The sequence below is a fragment of the Phyllobates terribilis genome, unplaced genomic scaffold, assembly GCF_046119375.1.
Source record: "Phyllobates terribilis strain yellow unplaced genomic scaffold, ASM4611937v1 Scaffold_5__5_contigs__length_657084704, whole genome shotgun sequence".
NCBI lineage: Eukaryota > Metazoa > Chordata > Amphibia > Anura > Dendrobatidae > Phyllobates > Phyllobates terribilis.
In genome coordinates, this window is record NW_027362765.1 from 8,470,045 (window position 1) to 8,493,713 (window position 23,669).

The 23,669-nt window shown below is 43.4% G+C and overlaps 1 protein-coding gene across 1 annotated transcript in view; it reads left to right on the forward strand.

Moving 5' to 3' along the window:
• LOC141271738 (uncharacterized) overlaps nucleotides 1-23,669 on the forward strand; it is a 96,318-nt gene that overhangs the window by 64,941 nt on the left and 7,708 nt on the right. The window contains exons 6-11 of the mRNA XM_073681833.1: nucleotides 1,554-1,703; nucleotides 1,833-2,012; nucleotides 2,096-2,219; nucleotides 2,302-2,399; nucleotides 2,598-2,688; nucleotides 6,089-7,595. Coding sequence (XP_073537934.1) covers nucleotides 1,554-1,703; nucleotides 1,833-2,012; nucleotides 2,096-2,219; nucleotides 2,302-2,399; nucleotides 2,598-2,688; nucleotides 6,089-7,595 — 2,150 coding nt within the window. The remainder of the gene's footprint in view (nucleotides 1-1,553; nucleotides 1,704-1,832; nucleotides 2,013-2,095; nucleotides 2,220-2,301; nucleotides 2,400-2,597; nucleotides 2,689-6,088; nucleotides 7,596-23,669) is intronic.

The following is a 23,669-nucleotide window of genomic DNA, read 5'->3' on the forward strand; positions in this document are numbered from 1 at the left end:
ATAACTGAGTATAAGAAAGTTGTTATGGACGTGACTTAACTAACATTGTGCAGTGAGTCTGGTCTCCGTATAGTGACAGATATTTCTTGTTGCAAAATCTGTGATATTTTTTCACTTTAAATCTTTTTTTAAACAACTCTCCTTCGTGCGATCATACAACTTACAAGCCTCTGATTGCTCAGTTGATACACCTCCGTACAGAAGAACAGTGCATCATCACTGCCTGTCAGTATAATACTAATGGCCCCATACACATGAGATAATTGTTGACTGATCAGTCATTTGGCAGACGGTTATCTCTCCCGACTCCCCCATGCACACAAATATTCCAGCTTTCCTGTGGTCTGGATGAGCGAGTCGCCAGGATTATCTACAGGAAGAACAAAAGGATTCGTTTCTGAAATTCAGGATACCAGATCCTTCCCTGCCCTAAGATCATCTGTCGAGAGGCCCCAAAATACTTCATATAGTCGACCAAGCCCCCCGAAATCAGTGCTTTCATGCAACTTTAGTCTGGGTATGTGGGCGTTAAAATGTAACTTATTGGGTGCTGACTCCGGCCCGGCCTAATAGACTTTCATACATTGCAGGCCCAGACACCATTATTAGTCATTTAAGTATCGTAGTAACTAGGCAGCCACATAATATCAAGTACTTGGGGGAGGAGGGGCACTGAGCCGGACTCTGTCACACCTTCTTAGATGCCATATTTGCTTTTGTCAGCAGCAAGTGGTTAAACTGCCAGGATTTTGTTGCAGCCGAACCTGTGCCATCCCTGCGGTGTACATCTATGTTCTGGTGCCTAAAAGTTGTTTGTTTGTTTTTTAAACAAATTAAAGTGTTAAAAAATAGCAATGTGTCTTACGCTTTTTGTATGGCTTCTTTTTACCAGAATTGTTGGTGCCAATTTTCTTTAGAAACATTTTAATATCTGCTTTTTTCTTGTAATATTGGAAAGCCTAATGCCAGGAATAAACCCCATAAAACACTGCACATGGAGACCTTGGTATCAAATAAGAACTGTCTGCGGTGTTTGTGCAAACAAAAAAGCTTTTATAAAAGCCTCAAACATCTGTGTCTTAATCAGACATGAGATCTAACGTGATAGAAGATTACAGTCCGGGGAAGACGGGAAACATTCATATAGACGACCGGTGGTGATGTAGTCAGTGACTCTCTGGCCAAATAAGTTTCTAGAGCCATAGTAGAAGATGAAGAAGTCGTCCTCATCATGAAGTAGTTATTCCTCATGTCACGTGTAATGAATATCTCCTGTAGTATTGCTAATGCCGATTCCAGTGTCGGTAAATGAGACAAGAATTAGCGTCACCAAAGATGAGTCTATGAGAAAACATATTCAGATGCAGACTCTGAGGAAGAAACTACTTGTTGTCTGTGGTCTAAAATATGTAGATTTTATTACTAGATGTAAAGAATAAAACTAAGCACTGCAAAATAATAAATCTCATATTTTTTCCCTTATTATCTCCAGTAATTGTATTATTACACAGGATTTTTATTATGTTACATTGGCTCATCATCTTCTCATTCAGATCTCTACAATATCATATTCTCTCAGTGAAGATCTTCAATACAAGAGAATTTTCCTTATTGATCCATCAAAGATGGATATGGACAGAGACAAGATGGTGGAGAAGATATTACACCTCACTCTAGAGATCCTCTTCCGGCTTACTGGAGAGGTGAGAGATTCTGATGACGTCTTATTACATCATTCTTATCTATGGGAATAACAGATGGACAGAGCTGGAGAGGTGAGAACTCGGGAAATGTCTGGAGTGAGATTTATTAATATGTCTCTCCATAACCAGGATTACACAGTAGTGAAGAAGACCTCTAGTGAGCGCTGTCAGGACACTGTGTCTGAGGGATGGGGAAGACCCCTGAGCCCAATCACGGGGCCTCCACCTCACCCCCTGATACATGAGGACATCAATGACCAGAAGATCCTAGAACTCACCTACACGATGATTGAGCTGCTGACTGGAGAGGTGACACTGCTGGGAATGCTGGGACACTATACAGTAACGCTATGAAGGGATCAGGGGGATGATGGTATCATTGTATGTGTTAGGTTCCTATAAGATGTCAGGATGTCGCTGTCTATTTCTCCATGGAGGAGTGGGAGTATTTAGAAGGACACAAAGATCTGTACAAGGACGTCATGATGGAGGTTCCCCAGTCCCTCACATCACCAGGTACTAGACAGGACTAAATACACACGGCCTATAATTATCTGTATGTAAAGAATGAATTCAGCCCCTTATGTGTTTCCTCCAGGTCTATCCAGTAAGAGGACAACACCAGAGAGATGTCCCCGTCCTCTTCTTCCACAGGACAGTAAACAAGAAGATCCCAATGTTCCTCAGGATCATCAGGTAGATGGAGAGAAGGTGTCATGAGATCTCCCCTATGATGTGTAGACGGCTGTGAAGGTCTTGTGCTCAGTCTTGTTTTATCCACCAGTATTATATGTTTTCTATTTATGTAATGAGAACGGTGGAGATGGCAGGATTAGAGCTGATCATAGATGTGACTTCTCCATCTGTCTGTGACTTTCACAATATTTGTTTCAGGGTGAAGATCTGACCCATATTAATACTACAGAGACATATGTGAGGGATGATGAGCGGTGTAAAGAGGAGATTCCTACATATGACTACCCAGGTGAGTAGTAACCACTAATTGCCGAGAAGTCACAGATTTTTCTCTGTCACCGGCTGTGGCTGTTTTTTCGGTAGTGTAGTGCGGCTGTATCACAATCTTTTGCCTCTAGACCACAACATTCTCCTCCACCCAAAACTGTTCAAATGAATTTGGGCATTGAAAACCCTTTTCTAGAGACCTTTAAAACCTGGAAGATCCACGTACCCCCTGGGATTAGTCTCTTACCTGCTGACTCTTACTTGCCCATATCTGTAAATTACAAAGCTAAATGACAGCGTACGTAGAATGTGCTGACAAGTTAGAAAAAAGTAGAAAATTACTTGAAGAAAAATATTATTGGACGTCTTAGAGAAAGCGGAGGATAATGATGCTGTTGGCTTCCTAGGACTCTGATATCTTATTGGATGAATCTACCTTCTCTCCCTTCTGTGCTGCTGAATGTGCTCATATAGTCCCTACAAGACCATGTCCTGTCTTTCTGGCCAAATTTTGCTTTTAGGATCGACAATATTCAATGTGCAGTGAGGGCCAAGTGTTAATTTCTGTACAATAAGAACAGTCTCCTTTTTTTCTGACTTTTCAATTTCTCTTAAAAACCGACTAACTTCAAACAGGATTGCAATAAGCTATACAAAAAACATTACACCTGTGCCATGATATATCTCTAAGCTGTGCGTGGCTGATGGCTGTAATATACATTTATTCCCGCCTGCAGGACATGTGTTGGTGACGCGCCCCCTGGGCCATGTTCAAGGGGATACCCGGAGCCGGATCTGTATGGGGGTAGTAGTCCTTGTGGCGGTGACCCGGTCCGTGCCCAGGGTGTCAAACTAAGTGGCAGTCTAAGGCAGTAGATGTTAACTTGATTGTCGACTACGCCACCCGTTGAGTGCGGCTTTGAAGCCGCCGCTGCAGAGCAGTCCACTGAGGCCGGTGGTATATGTGCAGCAGTGATGGTATAACCCCCAACGGGAGGGGTATGGCCTCAGGGCAGCAGGTGTGGATGATGGGGGTTATGATGATGCACAAAGGAGAGGCAGAGTCAGAGATGCAGTTCAGGGTTTTTACTTACTGGTGTCCTTTTAGTCACTCTGGCCTTGAGTGACCACCCGAGCCGTGCTGCGTCCACCAGGTCCTGGACTCGGCCAACCCCCAGGCAATTCCGGAGCGTGGTCCTGAGCTCCTTTCTGACTCTCCCTTCCTCTGGCCGTTCCCACCAGGGATCCACTTTTGGCCGGCTCCCTCGGGTCTCTTGGTGGTCAAACCTCCTCTGGGTTCCCTGACCCTATGCTTGGTGTGCCTTTCTAGTGGATTTGGTGAGGGTCGTGGCAGATCCTGACCACGACCTCCGGTTCCTGGCTAAGGTTTGTTTTGGCCTCTGCCAGCTTGGGATCCGGTACCCTTGTCCGCCAACCCTTCACCCTTCTGTCCTTATTCTGGGATCTTAGGGTTCTCTTCTTGTTTCCTCTCTGGGTCCTTCTTACTCCTCTCTCTCTCTCTCTCTCTCTCTCTGCAGGCTCTGTTCTGGAGCTGGGCCCAGCCGGAGCCACAGCTCCCTGTCAGCCCTCCTGGCTGAGCTCCTCTGCTCTGCTTCTCCTCAGGCTGAACTGACCCTGATCTAAGATGGTGCCCACCTTATATACTCCCTCTATGTGTGAGCCCAGGTGACCAGCACCCAATGAGCTCCTAGCTTTACCCAGACTACTCCCCCTATCTGCCCCTACACTACTGGGATGTTCCACCCCCCTCCCACTCCAGCCAGGAACAGACGCTGTCGTACCTGCACATATACTGGTGGGAGTACCGTAGTTCTGTCCCCCGGAAATGGGATGTATGTAGTGCATGCAGCCTACTAGCTCAGTTCCACACTCCATCCTTACCCGGGAGTGGAATACCACACCTCTGGCTTGAGGTGTAATACCCCTGTAGCAGCCGAGTCCTCAGGGTGCTACATTGGCTCCAGCCCTGGTTTCATGGATTCACTCAACGTCATAAATTCCATTATGTTTTCAATCCTCAGGAATTCAGATTACTGCACAATCTCTCCTGAAATGGGGGCACTAATATTTTCTCTACTTTTCTGGTCAGCACTCATCATAGCTCCACTGGTCCACCATAAATGAGTGCAACTCCGGTTTAGTGTTGTACATACGTTGGTGTTTGGGATGTAACATATATTTTTATTCTTGTATTTTATTTACATGTTCATTCTGTATGATCGTTCATTTGTGGTGGGATCGTCCTGCCTAAATTATGTGAGTCTGTAACTACCTGGTAGTTACAGACTGACGTTTGTTTTTTTATGGAAGAATACTGTTCAGCTTGATCATTTCAGTCGGTGTTATTATCTATAGTCACAGTTTTGCCCATTACCCTTTAACCCCTCCTAATGGATCTGAACCTACACAGAGACTCCTAGGCTTGGGCCATAGTGTTACTTGCTGTTCTGTTGAGTGAGATGGGAAGAAGAATAGTCAGGTAGCCGGGTTAGAACCAGGAGGGCAGAGAAAATACAAAATCAGAAGACACAAGAGTAGTCAGTAAACGGGCCGAGGTCACAACAGGAAACAAATACACAAGCCGGGAGCTGAGCACAGAGGACTGAACCAGAGGAGAACAAGGCTGTATCTGGCAGCTTCCAGCAATATGCTTCCAGCTTTAGTAGGGTGTGGTGCTTTCCAAATAGCTGAAGCAGGGAGCAGATTACTCCAGCAGGACAACACACACACCCATACTGCCAGACTGGATGGTACTACAGGTCCCAGGCACCCTTATCTTAGTGTCAGGACAGCGCCTGCACCGCGCAAAGTGAAAATTACAAATATGCCATTTTATTACCCAACACATAGTGCCCAGATTGTGCTCCAGGAGACACACACCGTAAATTAAATGGGTTCTTCTCACTATAGTAATGCCGAATACATGGATGCTAAATGTGGTTTGAGCGCACTGCAAGGCTCAGAAGTGAGGGGGAGATCTGACTTCGGGAGAGCGGATATTGCTGGATTGGTTTATGGAAGCCATGCTGCTTTTCAAGAGCCTTTCAGCCACTAATAATGTGGAAACCTCTGTTTTTCCACTGACAGATGATGGACCTGAGTGGGGAGTTGTTTTTTGTGAGATGAGTAGAAGTTTTTATTGGTATTATTTTTGCCTAGATAACATTGTTTGGTGGCTTCTTATTCCATATTTGGGAGACAGAATGAACAAACAGTTGGACACCACGCTCTACTGGTTCATCCTATGAGGTTTTCTATTAGACTGTGAACGGTCATTTTGTTGGTGAATAATTCAATATTTTACATAAATTGCTATTTTTACATTTTGAGTAGAAATGTTAAAAAATATATAATTCGAGGATATTTTATTCAAAAATAATAATTGGTTTTATTCTTGGCAGATGACTGTACCAGGAGATCAGAGGGACAGCTGTCATCTTCAATTTCTAAATCTAATGATCTTGAGATCCCACAGAATACAATTGAAGTGAATGCCATTACTCCAGATATACCGTCATCCCTTCACAGCAAAGATCTGTCATCTGATCCTTTGAAACACGTCCTGTCTTCTGATTCATTACCGACTACTAAGGAAAATCATAGTCACAAAATAAGCATTAAAAAACAAACTACTCCTAATTCAAAGAAGCCATTTTCACATTCAGAATATGGAAATGGTTTTCCCCTCGAAAAGTCTTTTCTTAAACATCAAAACGTTCACACAGCAGAAAATAGATTTTTTTGTTTCAAGTGTGGGAAATGTTTTAACCAGAAATCAAATCTTGTTAATCACCAGAGAAGTCACACAGGGGAGAAGCCTTTTCCATGCTCAGAATGTGGGAAATGTTTTCAACAGAAAGTGCATCTTGATAACCACCAGACAACCCACACAGGAGAGAAGCCATTTTCTTGTTCAAAATGTGGAAAATGTTTTACATTTAAATCAAGTTTTATCAGACATCAGAGAATTCACACAGGGGAGAAGCCTTTTTCCTGTTCTGAATGTGGGAAATGTTTTAACCAGACATCAGTTTTGATCAATCACCAGAGAACTCACACAGGGGAGAAGCCTTTTTCCTGTTCTGAATGTGGGAAATGTTTTAACCAGACATCAGTTTTGGTCAATCACCAGAGAACTCACACAAGGGAGAAGCCTTTTTCTTGTTCAGAATGTGGGAAATGTTTTACCCGTAAAGCGATTCTTGATAGCCATCAGAGAACCCACACAGGGGAGAAGCCTTTTTCCTGTTCAAAATGTGGGAAATGTTTTAACCAGAAATCAAATTTGGTCAATCACCAGAGAACTCACACAGGGGAGAAGCATTTTTCCTGTTCAGAATGTGGAAAATGTTTTAACCAGAAATCAGATCTGGTTAAGCACCAGAGAACTCACACAGGGTTGAAGCCTTTTTCTTGTTCAGAATGTGGGAAATGTTTTACCCATAAATCAGATGTTGTTATACACCAGAGAACCCACACAGGGGAGAAGCCTTTTTTTTGTTCAGAATGTGGGAAATGTTTTACCCGTAAAGCGATTCTTGATGGCCACCAGAGAATCCACACAGGGGAGAAGCCTTTTTCATGTTCAAAATGTGGGAAATGTTTTAACCAGAAATCAAATTTGGTCAATCACCAGAGAACTCACACAGGGAAGAAACCTTTTTCCTGTTCAGAATGTGGAAAATGTTTTAATCAGAAATCAGATCTGGTTAAGCACCAGAGAACTCACACAGGGAAGAAACCTTTTTCTTGTTCAGAATGTGGGAAATGTTTTACCCATAAATCAGATGTTGTTATAAACCAGAGAACCCACACAGGGGAGAAGCCTTTTTCCTGTTCAGAATGTGGAAAATGTTTTGTGAACAAATTCTCACTTCTTCGTCACCAAAGTACTCACACAAGTGAGAAGTAGTGATGAGCGAGCATGCTTTCCACTGCTCGGTACTCGCCCGAGCATCTCAGTAACGAGATGCTCGGAGCTCGCCGAGTACTTGCGCGATGCTCGGACGGATGCTCGGGTCCCCGTCCTGCATGTTTGGCGCTATTTAGAGTGCCAAACAACATGCAGGGAATGCCTGCCACTAACTGTAATGCCGCAGCCATGTTGGTTTAGGCATTACAGTGATTGCCCAAATCGATAGGAACTGTGCTCACAGTGAAACATGAAAAGCCGGCAATTCATCAGCGGCAGATATCGGTACCCGACAATTTAGAACAGAAAGAATAAAGCATCACTCATTGATTAGATAGATAGAAACATGTCAGTCATATATATAATGAGTACAGTGACAGTGTTGGTTACTGTATTTGTCATTTAGTTTTAAAATAAAGGATTTATAAAAAAAAAAATTGTTGTGGGGTCCCCCGTAATTCTAGTCTCTAGCGGAGGTTAAGCAGATGGCTGGGGCAGATGTTTGAAGCCTGGGAAGGGGGTAATACCCACGGAGCTTCCCAGGCTACTAATATCAGCCCCCAGCTGAATACTTAGCCTTTACTGGCTATTAAAATGGGGGACCGAAAAAAAAATGACGTGGGGTCCCCCTATTTTAATAGTTAGCAAAGGCTAGGCAGATAGCTGGGGCTGATATTAATAGCCCAGGAACGGTGCCATAAATATTGGCCCCCTCCCAGCCTAGAAACACCAGCCCTCAGCCGCCCCAGAAATGGCGCATCCATAGGATGTGCCAATTCTGGCACTTAGCCTCGCTCTTCCCACTGCCCTGTAGTGGTGGCAGTGGGGTAATAGGGCTGGGGTTGATGTCAGCTTATAATGTTAGCTGACATCAAGCCCAGGTTAGTAATGGGGAGGCGTCTATAAAGCAAATGTAAGGCAAATGTAAAATAAAAACACCAACACCCAGAATAAAATCTTTTCATTGAAATAAACACACAATACTTTAATATTCTAAATTAAACTCTACTTACCATCGCACACATTCCAGCTGAATCCCATGTCTCCTGCAATAAAAGTAAAATAATAAACCAACCTCATCCTTACCTTTCCATGGTTCCCACGACGGCTCCAGCTCTGCTACATTCACATGACAGGCTGGATCGCAGCCGAACGCTGCTATCCAGCTTGTCATCCTTCAGAGACACTGCAGAGCGGAGGCATGCTTGCGCTCCACAGTGTCTCGCTGCGACGGCATCCAGATGAGCTGAGTTCATGTCCAATGAACTCGGCTCACCTCATGCACATCACTGACAGCGTGGGAGAATTCTCCTGCACATGCGGTGCCAGCAAATGACATCATCCTATGGATGCGCCATTTCTGGGGCGGCTGAGGGCTGGTGTTTCTAGCCTGGGAGGGGGCCAATATTTATGGCACCCTTCCTGGGCTATTAATATCAGCCCCCAGCTGTCTGCCTAGCCTTTGCTAGCTATCAAAATAGGGGGACCCAAAGTCATTTTTTTGGGGGGTCCCCCATTTTAATAGCCAGTAAAGGCTAGGTATTCAGCTGGGGGATGATATTAGTAGCCTGGGAAGCTCCGTGGGTATTACCCCCTTCCCAGGCTTCAAACATCTGCCCCAGTCATCTGCTTAACCTCCGCTAGAGACTAGAATTACGCGGGACCCCACGCTAATTTTTTTTTATAAATCCTTTATTTTAAAACTAAATGACAAGTACAGTAACCAACACTATCACTGTACTCATTATATATATCTGACTGACATGTTTCTTTCTATCTAATCTATGTGTGATGCTCTATTCTTTCTGTTCTAAATTGTCAGGTACCGATGTTATAACTGTATGCAGCTGCTGAATTGCCGGCTTTTTTAAAGAGACGGGTGCGTGAAAATTGGAGGGCGCTAGTGTGTTCCGAGTGCCCTGCTATGTTTTTCATGCACCCTCCTATATACCCTGCCTGCCTGTCTGCTTATATATTCTGCCTGCCTGCCTGACATGTTTCATTGAGCACGTTCCCATCAATTTTGGCAATTTTTTACCTTCTGCAGACCGCAGGGGGAACTGCCAGAAAAATGCTCGAGTTTCCCATAGACTTATATTGGGCTTGTTGCTCGGGTCGAGCACCCGAGTATCGCGATGTGCTCGGCCCGAGCTTCAAGCATCCGAGCATTTTAGTGCTCGCTCATCACTAGCGAGAAGCCATTTTCATGTGTTCTTAATGTGGGAAATGTTTTACACGGAAATCAACTCTTAATAAACTTCACAAAAGTCACATAGAGGGGAGAAGCCTTTTTAATTTTTAACCGAAAATTGTATCTTTTTAAAAAGGTTTTCCACTACTAGGACAACTCCTTCTCATTCTTCATGTTTGGCCTTGTTAAAATAAAAACACTTATACGCACTTCCAGTTCTGGCACCGTTCCATTGGTGTCACAACTCACTTTCCTGGGGCTCACATAAGGTTGTTACATCACACAATCCTGTCCCCAATCAACACCACCTTTGGATGTATTGAGCATCAACAGGAAGGACATGGCCTGGACATAGCACCGAGAGAACGCACACACTGAGAGCACTCTCTACAGACCATGTTCTTGGGGGAATTATAAGCAATTTACAGCCTCAAACATGACGCCTGATATGGGAAAGAAGGAAGAGATCCGAGGTTAATCTGAGGTCCTCCACCTCTGTCAGCAGGTCTGGTATGCAGTGTTTCTTATGGAAGGTCTTATCTTCCTGCTCTGAGCCATTACTGCCTCATCTCAGCTTGGAAAAAGAAGCTGTCTTAACCCTCATGATGCCAGACAGCTCCAGACTGTAAGTCCTGCACCATCTTCTCTCTTAATGTAGACCTCACAAAAAAACAGCTCCACAAATCTCCCTGTACTCTCACCAAAGCCCCCATACTGAGCAGTGCTTGCTTCACAGGGACATTTACCCCCCAGCCACAGGTTATTCTGATATGGGGAGCAACATAACTTATTTGTATATCAGATTGCGTCTATCCCTACTAAAGAAGATATGGAGCAATATATTCAGAGGCTGGAGACCACATACAATACTGAAATACGTCCCCTCACTTCTATCCTGTCACAGCTTACTGACAAGGTACAGAGATTAGAGGATAATGTCGTCCAAGTTAGAGGCCATCATAATGCTCAGAAACTAACACTGGATCTTCACAGCCAGTAAATAAACCATCTGTTTAAATCACAATAATATCTGGATAAGGGGTATACCTGAAAGCATCAATGCACAAGCGATCATGCCAACATTATGGATATTATTCAATAATGTCCTTGGTGACCCTATTGATAAGGAGCTGAAGATCGACAGGGTGCACCATATTAGGCAATCATGGCTCAGATCTGTCATTTACATCTTTTTCAATGTAAAAGAGGCCATTGTGATGAAAGCAGAGGAGTTGGATCCTGGTGATTTCAATGGAAAACGTATACAATTGCTCATAGACCTATCCTGAATGACACTTGCTAAAAGAAGGGTATTGAAACCACTACTTGATGCTCTATTGTAAAATGGCCTGATATACTCCTGTAGTACCCTTTCCAGCTACAGGTCCAAAAAAATGGAACATTGAATACTTTGAAAGATCAAAGTGACGAGACCTTTCTGTGATGCCCTGGACATTCCATATATCTGACTGGCCACCTGCTCCACCATTGCCACAGAGAGTTCCAGCACGTCACAGAAGGTGTTCAATGGATCAGGAACTTGATGGTGATGCAGCCAGATGGGAGAGCAACCTGTCAATCATATGAGCTCCTGAAATGAATCTTGTCTTCCCTGATGAGAGACAGTTTGCAGATGCTTACTTATTTCTTTAAGCATATAATTAGATATATCTAAATAGAGCATTAGGTGCCACTCTTCCACTATATAGAATGTCTAAGTTCATATAAGATCTTAGAACAGGATATAAGTTGAGTTCCCATGATACTACTGTAATATCAGGCTGTATTACTTTACTCGCTGTATATTCCATGGTTCCACCTAATAGGAATCCTAGGACTGAAAGTTTGACTTACGCCTGTAAAGACAACCCCCAGTTAGGGACTTGCATTGGGATCTGCTTGTTTTGCAATTTCCTACTGTTTTGATATATTCATAATCTATACTTCTTAGACACTGAGAGGTAGACGTTACTATCTACCGTCTATACTTCCTCCTTGCTCTTAATCTTTCTATCCTTGTTTCCCCCACCACCACCACTTCTTTTCATATAATATGGCACAACGCAAAACTTATTTATTAAATGTCAGAGGACTTAATGTTCCAGAGAAAAGAGCTCAAGTGTTGTATCATCTGCATAAACAGCACGTACATTTTCTTTTTCTTCAAGAGCACCACTTTAGATGCGATCATACACTTCAGTTTACTAACAGATATTATTCATTTTGGTGTCACAGTACAAATGCAGTTTTGAAGTCTAAGGTGCTGAGTATAGGCCGCCACAGATCACTGCTGCATACTATTGTAGAAACACTGTCTGACACGGAGGGTACTGTATGTGTTTGTTAAGATTTCGATCTATTCCAAAATTTTGACTTTGGCAAACTTCTAGCTGCCTAATTGTGACCTAATTAAGACATGTCGTCATTACTTAAACAAACTACAACATTTTGCGGAGGACCTTATCATCATTGGAGGTGACTCATTTTTTCTTGGATCCTTCTTTAGACGCGTTCCTGGGCTGGAGTCACCAATCTAAATCACAATAAAAAGCTTTGCTAAATGTGCTCCGTTCTCTCCAACTGGTCGATGTATGAAGTATACTACATCCAGACTTAAAGGATTATATGTATTATTCTTCTTTACACAATATGCACAGCCGTAGAGACTTTTCCTTAAAGAAGTTGCCTACTACTTTCACATTGATGTCCTCTCCACAGGGTAGGGCATCAATGTATGATCGGCCGGGGTCCTGTACACGGCACCCCCACCAATCAGTTGTTATGTGTGCCGGCGTCGGCCGGAAGTGCTTACCTGCGGCGCTTGGCAATCCATCTGTAGTAGCCACCGCGGGGTACTGTACATCCACCTCCCATTCAATTGAATGGGAGGTGGATGTGCAGTAACCAGCGCCGGCCACTACAACTTGACGGCCAGGCTCCGCAGATAAGGACTTCCCGCCAGCGGCCGCCGGCACCGATAACAGCTGATCGGCGGGGGTGCTGCGATACAGATAGGGCATCAATGTGAAAGTAGTGGACATCCCCTTTAATTAGCCATCACTTGCTTACATGGCAGCCTATATCTCTGATAGGGACTGCTATATGGTCAGATCATGGTCCTGTATATTGTAATCTGACTATACCTGACTCCACCAAGGCTTCAGCTGTTGAAGCTTAAATGATAATCTGCTCAAAGACTGACTGTGTCTCAGACCTTCTTGAGACTATAGACTCCTTCAAATATATGAGCATGATGAAAACGACTTACCATTTCAATTGGAAGCACTCAAATGCGTCCTCAAAGGGATAATAATAAAACATGGATCCAGGCTAAAAAGAGAAAGCAGCTAAAGTCTCCCATTTGCTTGAGTGGATTGATCTCCTTGACAAACAACATAAACGATCTGCTTCCCTCCAGGTATACGCAGATTTGCTTAACACTAGAATGGAGTTAAGGTGGTTTCATGGATGAGGTATTTGTAAATATTGTGTAATTTCAGGGCACATACTTATGGAAGGAACCAAGTAAAAGCTTCCATTCTCAGTACTAGATATGGGGCCTCCTCGAGAAAATGACTTAAAATGTCCTACACTAAAGTTAATATATAAGGTGTGGGATAGGGGTAAAAATATTCTGGTAATTGGAAAGTACACAAACTATACTCCTTTATGGCACAACTCTAACTTACCAGAGCTACAGAAACTAAAAGATGTTAGTAAGTGGGAGGATAGGGGTATATGTTTGGTGTCACAACTCTTGAGGGATGGATTATTCAAGAACTTTGAACAAGTAAAGGTAGATTTTAACCTTCTGCATAGGGTGTTTTATCAACATCTGCAGATACGTCATGAGTATAGTACACAACTAGAATAAACGCCATACTGATTGACATCACCCAATAGATACCATTACTACATCGTTGGATACAAAAAGTCTAATATCCCTTATTTACAGGCTGTTACTGGCCCTACATTTGGATAAACATCCTTTGATAGTTAAGACAAAATGAGAAGAGGATGTGGGTCCCTTATCTGAGGAGCAATGGGGGAAATACTGGATTTGACACCGAAATTTTCATTGTCGGAGTCACAAGATTGTCCCGAATTCTTCTCATTCATAAGAGTATATAGATCCCCAAGTATTTTATTTAAAATTGAAATACAAACGAATGACACAGACCCTAGATGTGGTCAAAAGGACGCCCACCTGATACATATGATACATATGATGTGGGAATGTGTAAATATTGGCGACTACTGGAAGGGGGTGATCGCTCTTGTACTATCTGTATTTGGGATACAACTTCAGTTGGAACCTAAAATCTGTATCCTAGGACTCCTGGGAGAAGACGTAGATCCAGACTCCCATATGGCAGTAGATAGCTCAGGAATATTATTCCAAGCCAGAAAGTTGGCACTACATTGGATAGACAATTCTCCCCCAACGATAACAGAACTAAAATCCAGGATAAATAACACTCTATGCTTGGAAAGTGGATCTTATATTAAAGGAACGCTCTCAAGAAATTCATACACATATGGAACAATGGTTAATTACCCCATGTATTGCTTCAGAAAACTTTCTCAGAAATACTATACTGGATCGTTTGTCCATTTCCTTACAGTAAACCAGGAATTTATATCCTTATACCCAAGGTGTCAGCAAATAATAATTGTCTCAGTCCACACAATTGCCCCTTCTTAGATGTATTCTTTTTCTTTTGATGTCTCAATAGGGGAAAAAAATAAACAGTCAGGAAGTATTCAGATATTTATGTACAAATGTAAAATTACTGTTCCAAAACCTTGTACTATAGAGCGATATTGGGATTTATATCATTGTAAACCGGTTCTTGTATTGTTTACTGGTTTTTCTTTCTTTTTATTGTTTTTATCACAATGTTTGTATAAGAAAAAAGAAATGTTGGTAATTCTTTGTTTTGTTCAATAAAAACAATCTGATCAAAAAAGAAAGGAGGGAAGGTCTTTAATAGATCAAATGTATAGAAAATACCAAGATCACATGTGAAGGTACTCGTATGAATTCACAGATAAATGTGGTTGCTCATTGGCAAGGAGGTTACATCCACACGTGTAAAGGACATACGTATCCAAAATAAAACGAGCACCCGGGCCAGAAATTCATAACCCCACTGACAGAGCTAAAGCATTTCTTTGCTGTTATAGCTCACTATATAGTATTCATGGACAATACCAAGACATGCCACCTAATATTCTTGAAACAAAAATTGACAAATATATTAAGGACACAGCCGTTCCTTCCTTACAGACCCCTGAGCAGGAGATACTAGACAAAACTTTCACTGAACAAGAGATAGGAGAGGACATTAAATCATTCCCTATCGGGAAGAGCCCTGGGCCAGATGGATTCAATAATAGATTTTATAACATGTTTGTGACGCGCCCCTGGGCCTGTGTCGCGCTGCGTTGCGCACGCGGGAGCTTACCCGGAGCCGGATCTCTTGAGGGTTGTAGTCTCGTGGCGGTGACCCGGTCCGTGCCCAGGGAGTCAAACTGAGCGGCGATGTAACAGCGGTAGATGATGGACGACTACGCCACCCGTTGAATGCAGCTATGGAGCTGCCGCTGCAGGACAGTCCGCTGAGGCCGGTGGATGGATGGTGCAGCGTAGATGGTATAACCCCCAACGGGAGGGGTATGGCCTCAGGGCAGCAGATGTGGATGATGGGGGTAGCAGGAACCACTCAGAGACGGTGCGGTGTAATTCAGGGTCTTTACTGGTAACAATAGACCCTCCCGGAGTACTTGCTAGTGAACGGGGCCTGGTCAGTCCTTGAGCAGATGGGATCTCCCCTGGCCAGGCGGAGTTGTAGGCCTCCCAAACTGACTGTACTCTTCTGGCTACCTTGCTAGAAGCGGATATAAGTAGCCCACGTCCCTGAGTGTACCGTGTGGTGCTCACCCGTATGGCCGGTGACTCGGGGCCTTCTAATGGCTTCTGCTCCACGATGGCGGTGCTGGTCCCACGCGTGAGACCGTGCCTTCGGGTTTCTGGGCCTGAGGACCTGAAATCCCCTGCCGGTCGGCTTCTGCTGCTGGGTAAGAGTTAGTCCCCACAGCCTCGGACGCCGGGTCCGGTAAGAAAGCTTCTCAGTCAGGGCGAGCTCTGCAGCTGCCAGCCCCTGACTCGTAGTAGTATTGCTTCTGCTGTTTCTTGTCTCTACTCTCCTTGACTGCTCACCCTGCTTCAGCCCCGGGTTTATATAGGGGAAGTTCTTCCCCTCCCAAGACTGGGCAGGAGGTGTGGCATGCATAGGATCCCTGACCAAGAGACCTCCCACCTGCTCTCAGACATAACATCTCTATCACTGTGGCAACCAGACCCCTGGGGTGTCACATTTGCACCTCTGTTATTACAATTTTTAGGCAAAGTGTTCAATAATATCTCAGAAGACTCCCCCTTTTGCCCCAATCACTTAACCACTTCGCGCCAGAGCCTGTTTTTGCCTTCGTGACCGGGCCAATTTTTTCAATTCTGACCACTGTCACTTTATGAGGTAATTACTCTGGAACGCTTCAACGGATCCCCCTGATTCTGAGATTGTTTTTTTTGTGACATATTGTACTTCATGATAGTGGTAAAATTTCTTTGATATCACTTGCGTTTGATTGTGAAAAAATTGGAAATTTGGCAAAAATTTTGAAAATTTTGCAATTTTCAAACTTTGAATTTTCATGCCCTTTAATCAGAGAGATATGTCACACAAAATAGTTAATAAATAACATTGCCCACATGTCTACTTCACATCAGCACAATTTTGGAACCAAAATTTTTTTTTGTTAGGAAGCTATAAGGGTTAAAAGTTGACCAGCGATTTCTCATTTTTACAACAAAATTTGCAAAAACATTTTTTTAGGGACCACATCTTATTTGAAGTGACTTTGAGGAGCCTTTATGACAGAAAATACCCAAAAGTGATACCATTCTAAAAACTGCACTCCTCAAGGTGCTCAAAACCACATTCAAGAAGTTTATTAACCCTTCAGGTGCTTCACAGGAATTTTTGGAATGTGGAAGAAAACAATGAACATTTAACTTTTTTTCACAAAACTGCTACTTTAACCTCAAATTTTTAATTTTCACAAGGGCAGCCAGAAAAAATGGACCCCAAAATGTGTTGTGTAATTTCTCCTGAGCACGCTGATACCCCATATGTGGTGCAAAGCCACTGTTTGGGTGCACGGCATGGCTTGGAAGGTAAGGAGCGCCATTTGACTTTTGGAATGGAAATTTGACTGGAATGGATAGCGGACGCCATGTTGCATTTGGAGAGCCCCAGAGGTGTCTAAACAGAGGAAACCCCCAATAAGTGACCCCATTTTGGAAACTAGACCCCTCAAGGAACTTATCTAGATGTGTGATGAGCACCTTGAACCCCCAGGGGCTTCACAGAATTTTATAATGTTGAAGTGTGAAAATAAAAAAACACATTTTTAACACAAAACTGCTACTTTAGCCTCAAATTTTTAATTTTCACAAGGGCAGCCAGAAAAAATGGACCCCAAAATGTGTTGTGCAATTTCTCCTGAGCACGCTGATACCCCATATGTGGTGCAAAGCCACTGTTTGGGCGCACGGCATGGCTTGGAAGGTAAGGAGCGCCATTTGACTTTTGGAATGGAAATTTGACTGGAATGGATAGCGGACGCCATGTTGCATTTGGAGAGCCCCTGAGGTGCCTAAACAGAGGAAACCCCCAACAAGTGACCCCATTTTGGAAACTAGACCCCTCAAGGAACTTATCTAGATGTGTGGTGAGCACCTTGAACCCCCAGGGGCTTCACAGAATTTTATAATGTTGAAGTGTGAAAATAAAAAAACACATTTTTAACACAAAACTGCTACTTTAGCCTCAAATTTTTAATTTTCACAAGGGCAGCCAGAAAAAATGGACCCCAAAATGTGTTGTGCAATTTCTCCTGAGGACGCTGATACCCCATATGTGGTGCAAAGCCACTGTTTGGGCGCACGGCATGGCTTGGAAGGTAAGGAGCGCCATTTGACTTTTGGAATGGAAATTTGACTGGAATGGATAGCGGACGCCATGTTGCATTTGGAGAGCCCCTGAGGTGCCTAAACAGAGGAAACCCCCAACAAGTGACCCCATTTTGGAAACTAGACCCCTCAAGGAACTTATCTAGATGTGTGGTGAGCACCTTGAACCCCCAGGGGCTTCACAGAATTTTATAATGTTGAAGTGTGAAAATAAAAAAACACATTTTTAACACAAAACTGCTACTTTAGCCTCAAATTTTTAATTTTCACAAGGGCAGCCAGAAAAAATGGACCCCAAAATGTGTTGTGCAATTTCTCCTGAGCACGCTGATACCCCATATGTGGTGCAAAGCCACTGTTTGGGCGCACGGCATGGCTTGGAAGGTAAGGAGCGCCATTTGACTTTTGGAATGGAAATTTGACTGGAATGGATAGCGGACGCCATGTTGCATTTGGAGAGCCCCTGAGGTGCCTAAACAGAGGAAACCCACAACAAGTGACCGACTTTTACAATCTACTCCTCTGTATAAATTAATCTAGTGGTGGGAAAATAAGTAGATAGGTAAATGGTCACTAAACCCATAGATGAATTCCCACAGAGGTGTCATTTCTATAATGGGGTCACTTCAGGGGGGATTATGCTGTTCTGGCACTTTTCAGAGTACCAGAGCTAAAGAATCCCCCCTGAAGTGACCCCATTTTGGAAATGAAACCCCTCTGGGAATTCATCTATGGGTTTAGTGACCATTTTAACTCAATGGATGATTTCCAGAAACAAGCACGCAATGGAAGGTTTAGATTCCGGAGAACCCCCCCCCTAGAAATTAAGTGAGCTCTACTCGAATGTGTCATTCACTAAATGAACCAAATGTTTGAATGACAAATTGGGATATATTTTTACAGTTTAAAAACGTGGTTCTGTGTGGAAGATTTTAAAGCAGTCAGTGACGCATAAGGCTGGCAATGATGGGCATTGTGGGCAATAGTAGCGGGTATCACGCCTCATTCCTCTCTTAGTACATACACGACATCTTTTCTGGGGGTTCCTTCTTGTTTCCGTTGCTGGAATAAGTGCAATAAAATGTCGCTCAGTGAGTCTTTTCACATCCTCAGATTCTAATGGATGAGCGGGGCTAACACTTTGAAAGACAAGATTTTCAATTACCTTTTCTTGATAATCAAGAAAAGGATCTGAATTTCCTGCTTTTTTGTACAACACAAAAGAATTGTATGTGGCCACCTGAAACAAATAAATAACCAACTTTTTATACCCGGTATAGGACTTTCTTGATACCTGGTATGGCTGTAGAACCTGGTCTGCAAGGTCCACACCCCCCATGTGTTTGTTGTAGTCAATGACTGACACAGGTTTTTGCTTCGGAGTGGTGGATCCTAGTTCTACAGTGGCCCTTGTGGCATCTGTGTGGATCGAGCTGAGGACAAAAATATCCCTCTTATCCCTATATTTCAGGGCAAGCAGCTCTCCGTTGCGTACAGCCCCTGACTGCCCCTTTTGAAACTTTTGGTTGACCAATGGTTGTGGAAACCCCTGACGGTTTTTACGGATGGTCCCACAAGCCCCGATGTTGTGTTCAACCAGACTTTTAAATAGGGGTATGCTGGTGTAATAATTGTCTACATATAGATTGTAGCCTTTTTGAAAAAATGGACTTATCAGCTCCCAAACAATTTTTCCAGATGTCCCCAGATAAGTAGGGCATCCTGCTGGGTTTAGTTGGCTATCTTTCCCCTCATATATGCGAAAAGCGGATGTGTATCCGGTTGAACTTTCGCACATTTTATAGAGCTTTATTCCAAACCTTGCCCTTTTAGATGGGATAAATTGCTTGAGGTGCAGTCTTCCTTTGAATTTTACAAGGGACTCGTCTATAGAAATATTTTGTGTTGGGGTGTAGAGGCTTAAGAATTTTTCTGACAAATTTTCAATGATGGGTCTAATTTTATATAACCTGTCATGTTCTGGGGCATTTCTGGGCAGGCATTGACTATTGTCGTTAAAATGCCAAAACCGCATGAGCATTTCATAACGGGTCCTAGGCAGAATGACTGAAAACATAGGGGTGGCTTGAACAGGGTGGTTGGACCAGTAGGATCGAATGCTCGGTTTTTTAACAAGCCCCATGGCAAATGTAAGTCCTAAAAATTTTTTTATTTCCGGGACATTAGTTGGTGTCCATAAATTTGCCCTAGCATAGTAAGATCGGGGATTCTGGCTTATGAATTGGGATGCATATAAATTTGTTTGCACGACAATATGCTCTAGCAAGCTGTCTGTAAAAAACAAATTAAAAAAATGAATTGGTCCAAAATCTTCCACCTCCACATTTATACCAGGAGTGGCATTGAAATCAGGGCTGAATGGAGCAGCCGAATCCGAAGCCTCCCATCTGGGAAATGCTAGATCATGTGGCAACGCCCCTTGTACACTGGCGTGCGCCAATTCACTAGTAGCAGGGACAGCGCTTGTACTGGGCAGTGTTCCCTGATTTGGAGACGTTTCTCCAGTAGCGCTATTTGCCCCCTATTGCTGTACTGGTCCTTGGGCTTGAGGATGGAACAGAATCACTGCTCATTTCTGGGCTCTCAGTGTCGCCGCTACTAAAGCCCTCAAAATCCATATCTCCATCTGAGATTGCGCTGTCATCAGTGTCAGAACACAGCAGGGCATACACCTCCTCTGCGGTATAAGTCTGACGGGCCATTTTATTTTTAGATTTTTTGACTGGACTGAACGGACCGGACTGAAAGGACGGGACCGGACTGGACTGACCGGACTGATCTGACAGGACTGACTGACTGATGTGACAGGACTGACTGACTGATCTGACAGGACTGACTTACTGACAGATCTGACAGGACTGACTGACTGACAGATCTGACTGACTGACAGATCTGACAGGACTGACAGATCTGACAGGACTGACTGACTGACAGATCTGACTGACTGACAGATCTGACAGGACTGACTGACTGACAGATCTGACAGGACTGACTGACTGACAGATCTGACAGGACTGACTGACTGACAGATCTGACAGGACTGACTGACTGACAGATCTGACAGGACTGACTGACTGACAGATCTGACAGGACTGACTGACAGATCTGACAGGACTGACTGACTGACAGATCTGACAGGACTGACAGGACTGACTGACAGATCTGACAGGACTGACTGACAGATCTGACAGGACTGACAGATCTGACAGGACTGACAGATCTGACTGACAGATCTGACAGGACTGACAGATCTGACTGGACTGATCTGACAGGACTGACTGACTGACAGATCTGACTGGACTGATCTGACAGGACTGACTGATCTGACAGACTCACTAACCCTAACTCTTACTTTCTTTTTTATTTTTTATTTTTTTTACTTTCACAGTGGCAAGGCTGACCGCTCTTGTCACACTGTTTCTCCTCTGCTCTCTCACTGAGATCGGAGGAGAAACTGCATTTATCAGGCAGATCGCCCGGGAAAGTTTGTTGCTAAAACAAACTTCCCTGGTGATCTCTCTGATTGGCTGGTGTGACGCTGACATCATCGAGACCTGAGCCAATCAGGTCTCGATGATGTCAGAGGTCACAGCACCGGGATCCCCGCCGCTGACAGGTATGTGGGGGGTCCCGATCGCCGACCACCGGCTGTCCCTATCCTTTAAATGCCGCGATCGCTATGGATCGCGGCATCTAGAAGATAGGAACAGGTTAACATCATGGGGACCTGATCCAATCAGGTCCCCATGATGCCACATGTCAGAGCTATCGCTCTGAACCGGTACCACAGCGCTAGCAGGACCCTGGGGGTCCTGAGCGCTGCGGGACCACCCACCGTTTTTAAACGTCGGCGCTGCACAGAGCCCAGGCAGCGCCGACGTTTATGTACAGTGGGCGGTCCTGAACCGGTTAAGGCTCATGTAACGGTTTTATCAAAGCCTGGAAAAGGACCAAATACCTGCCCTAATATTCATCCAATATCATTCATTAATATAGACGTCAAAATATTTTCTAAAATAATTACAACATGGTTCTCCCACTATATACATTCAATTGTTAGCAACGATCAGGTTGGCTTTGTTAGGGTAGAGAAGCTTGTGATAATACAGAGAAAACGTTGTTAATTTCACATGCAAAAAAACAGGGGCTCCCAATGTGCCTTGTTTCTGTCAATGCTAAAAAAGTGTTCGACACAGTGCATTGGACTTTCTTGAAGAGCACCCTTCCACAAATTGGGTTAGGCTCTTTCTTGTTATCTAAAATTCGATCCTTATACGCTGACCCTAAAGCGATAGGGTAAACGGCCTTCTATCTGACACCTTTTCTATTAAAAAAGAGACAAAGCAAGAGTGTCCCTTATCACCTCTCCTATACACATTGGTGATGGTACATTTCACGGTAGCATTATGTAAAAATCCAGATATTAGTGGAGTTACTATAGACTCACATCACTATAAACTAGCTCTATACGCAGATGACCTGTTGCTCTATGTTTCAAATCCAATTATCTCATTTCCTTCTATACTAAAGGATTTAAAAGAATTCGGCCATGTAAGCAATTTTAAAGCCAACTACTCTAAATCAGAAGCCATAAACATAACTTTTAACGCTGAACCGACACAATAACTAATTTCTAACTTCCCCTTAAAGTGGCAGAAAGATGCTATTAAGTACCTGGGTATACAAATTCTGGGGAACTTGGATGATCTGTATCATTTAAATTATATCCCCCATCCTTGAACAAACGATTCAAAATCGAATTAATTAGAACTTAAAACCCTTGTCCTGGTTTGGTCGTTTTAATGTGATCAAAATTGGCATTTTACCAAATCTTCTTTATATATTCCAGACCGTTCCTGTCTGCTTTCCTCAGACCTTTTTTTCCCATCTAACAGCAAGTTTGTATGGGGAACATCGAGGCTTAGAATGTCTGTTACAATATTTTGTCGTCCCAAAGAATAAAATGGGGTACTAATCTGCCAGATCTAAAAAAAAATCCCATCAATCTTCGATTCTTATGAGAACAATGGACTGGTTTAGGTCTATGGAAAATAAGCAGTGGATGAAACTGGAAGAGGACCTCTCTCTCTGGACACTCACATCTCAACCTTGGATTGGTAAAATACATGGAGAAACTAAACTATTAATAACACTCACTTTTTGCATACATACACTTTTTGAGTCCTAATCTCATCATCTATATCACATAGGTTGGGTCCATTAACACCCTTGTTTGACAACCCAGATTTCCCACCTGCTTCAGGTGTGGCCTCATTTCTAATCTGGGCCAAATTTGATGGGGTTAGATTGAGACACGTTCTTATGGGATCAGGCTCTTTTCCATCCTTTACAAAACTTGGTGGCTCTTGACCAGGTAGGGGTCTATCCTGACCAGGTAGGGGTCTATCCTGTTTGGCTTATTTCCAGCTCAGGTCATTTAGAAATTCTCACATATTTCTGACTAGTATAAAGGATGAACTCACTCCGATTGAACCCTTAATCACTCAAGTAGGTCCTTGTACTAAACTTCTATCTTATATACACAAAACAACACAAATGGACACCAGCAATGACCTTCTACCCTTTACAGGGGTTGGGAGAAGGAATTGGGTACTTAAATTTCAGAGGAGGATTGGCAAAAAACATTCATACTCTGCCACAAATTATCTATTGCCGTTCTCAGAAGAAAAACTATAAGTTTCTATCTACATGATACCGCTGTCCCACTATGCTACATAGGATGTTCCTCTCTGTGTCGGACTTGTTCTGGCGGTGTGCTGGTGAAGCTGAGTCTGTGTTACATATTAGGAGGAGGATTTT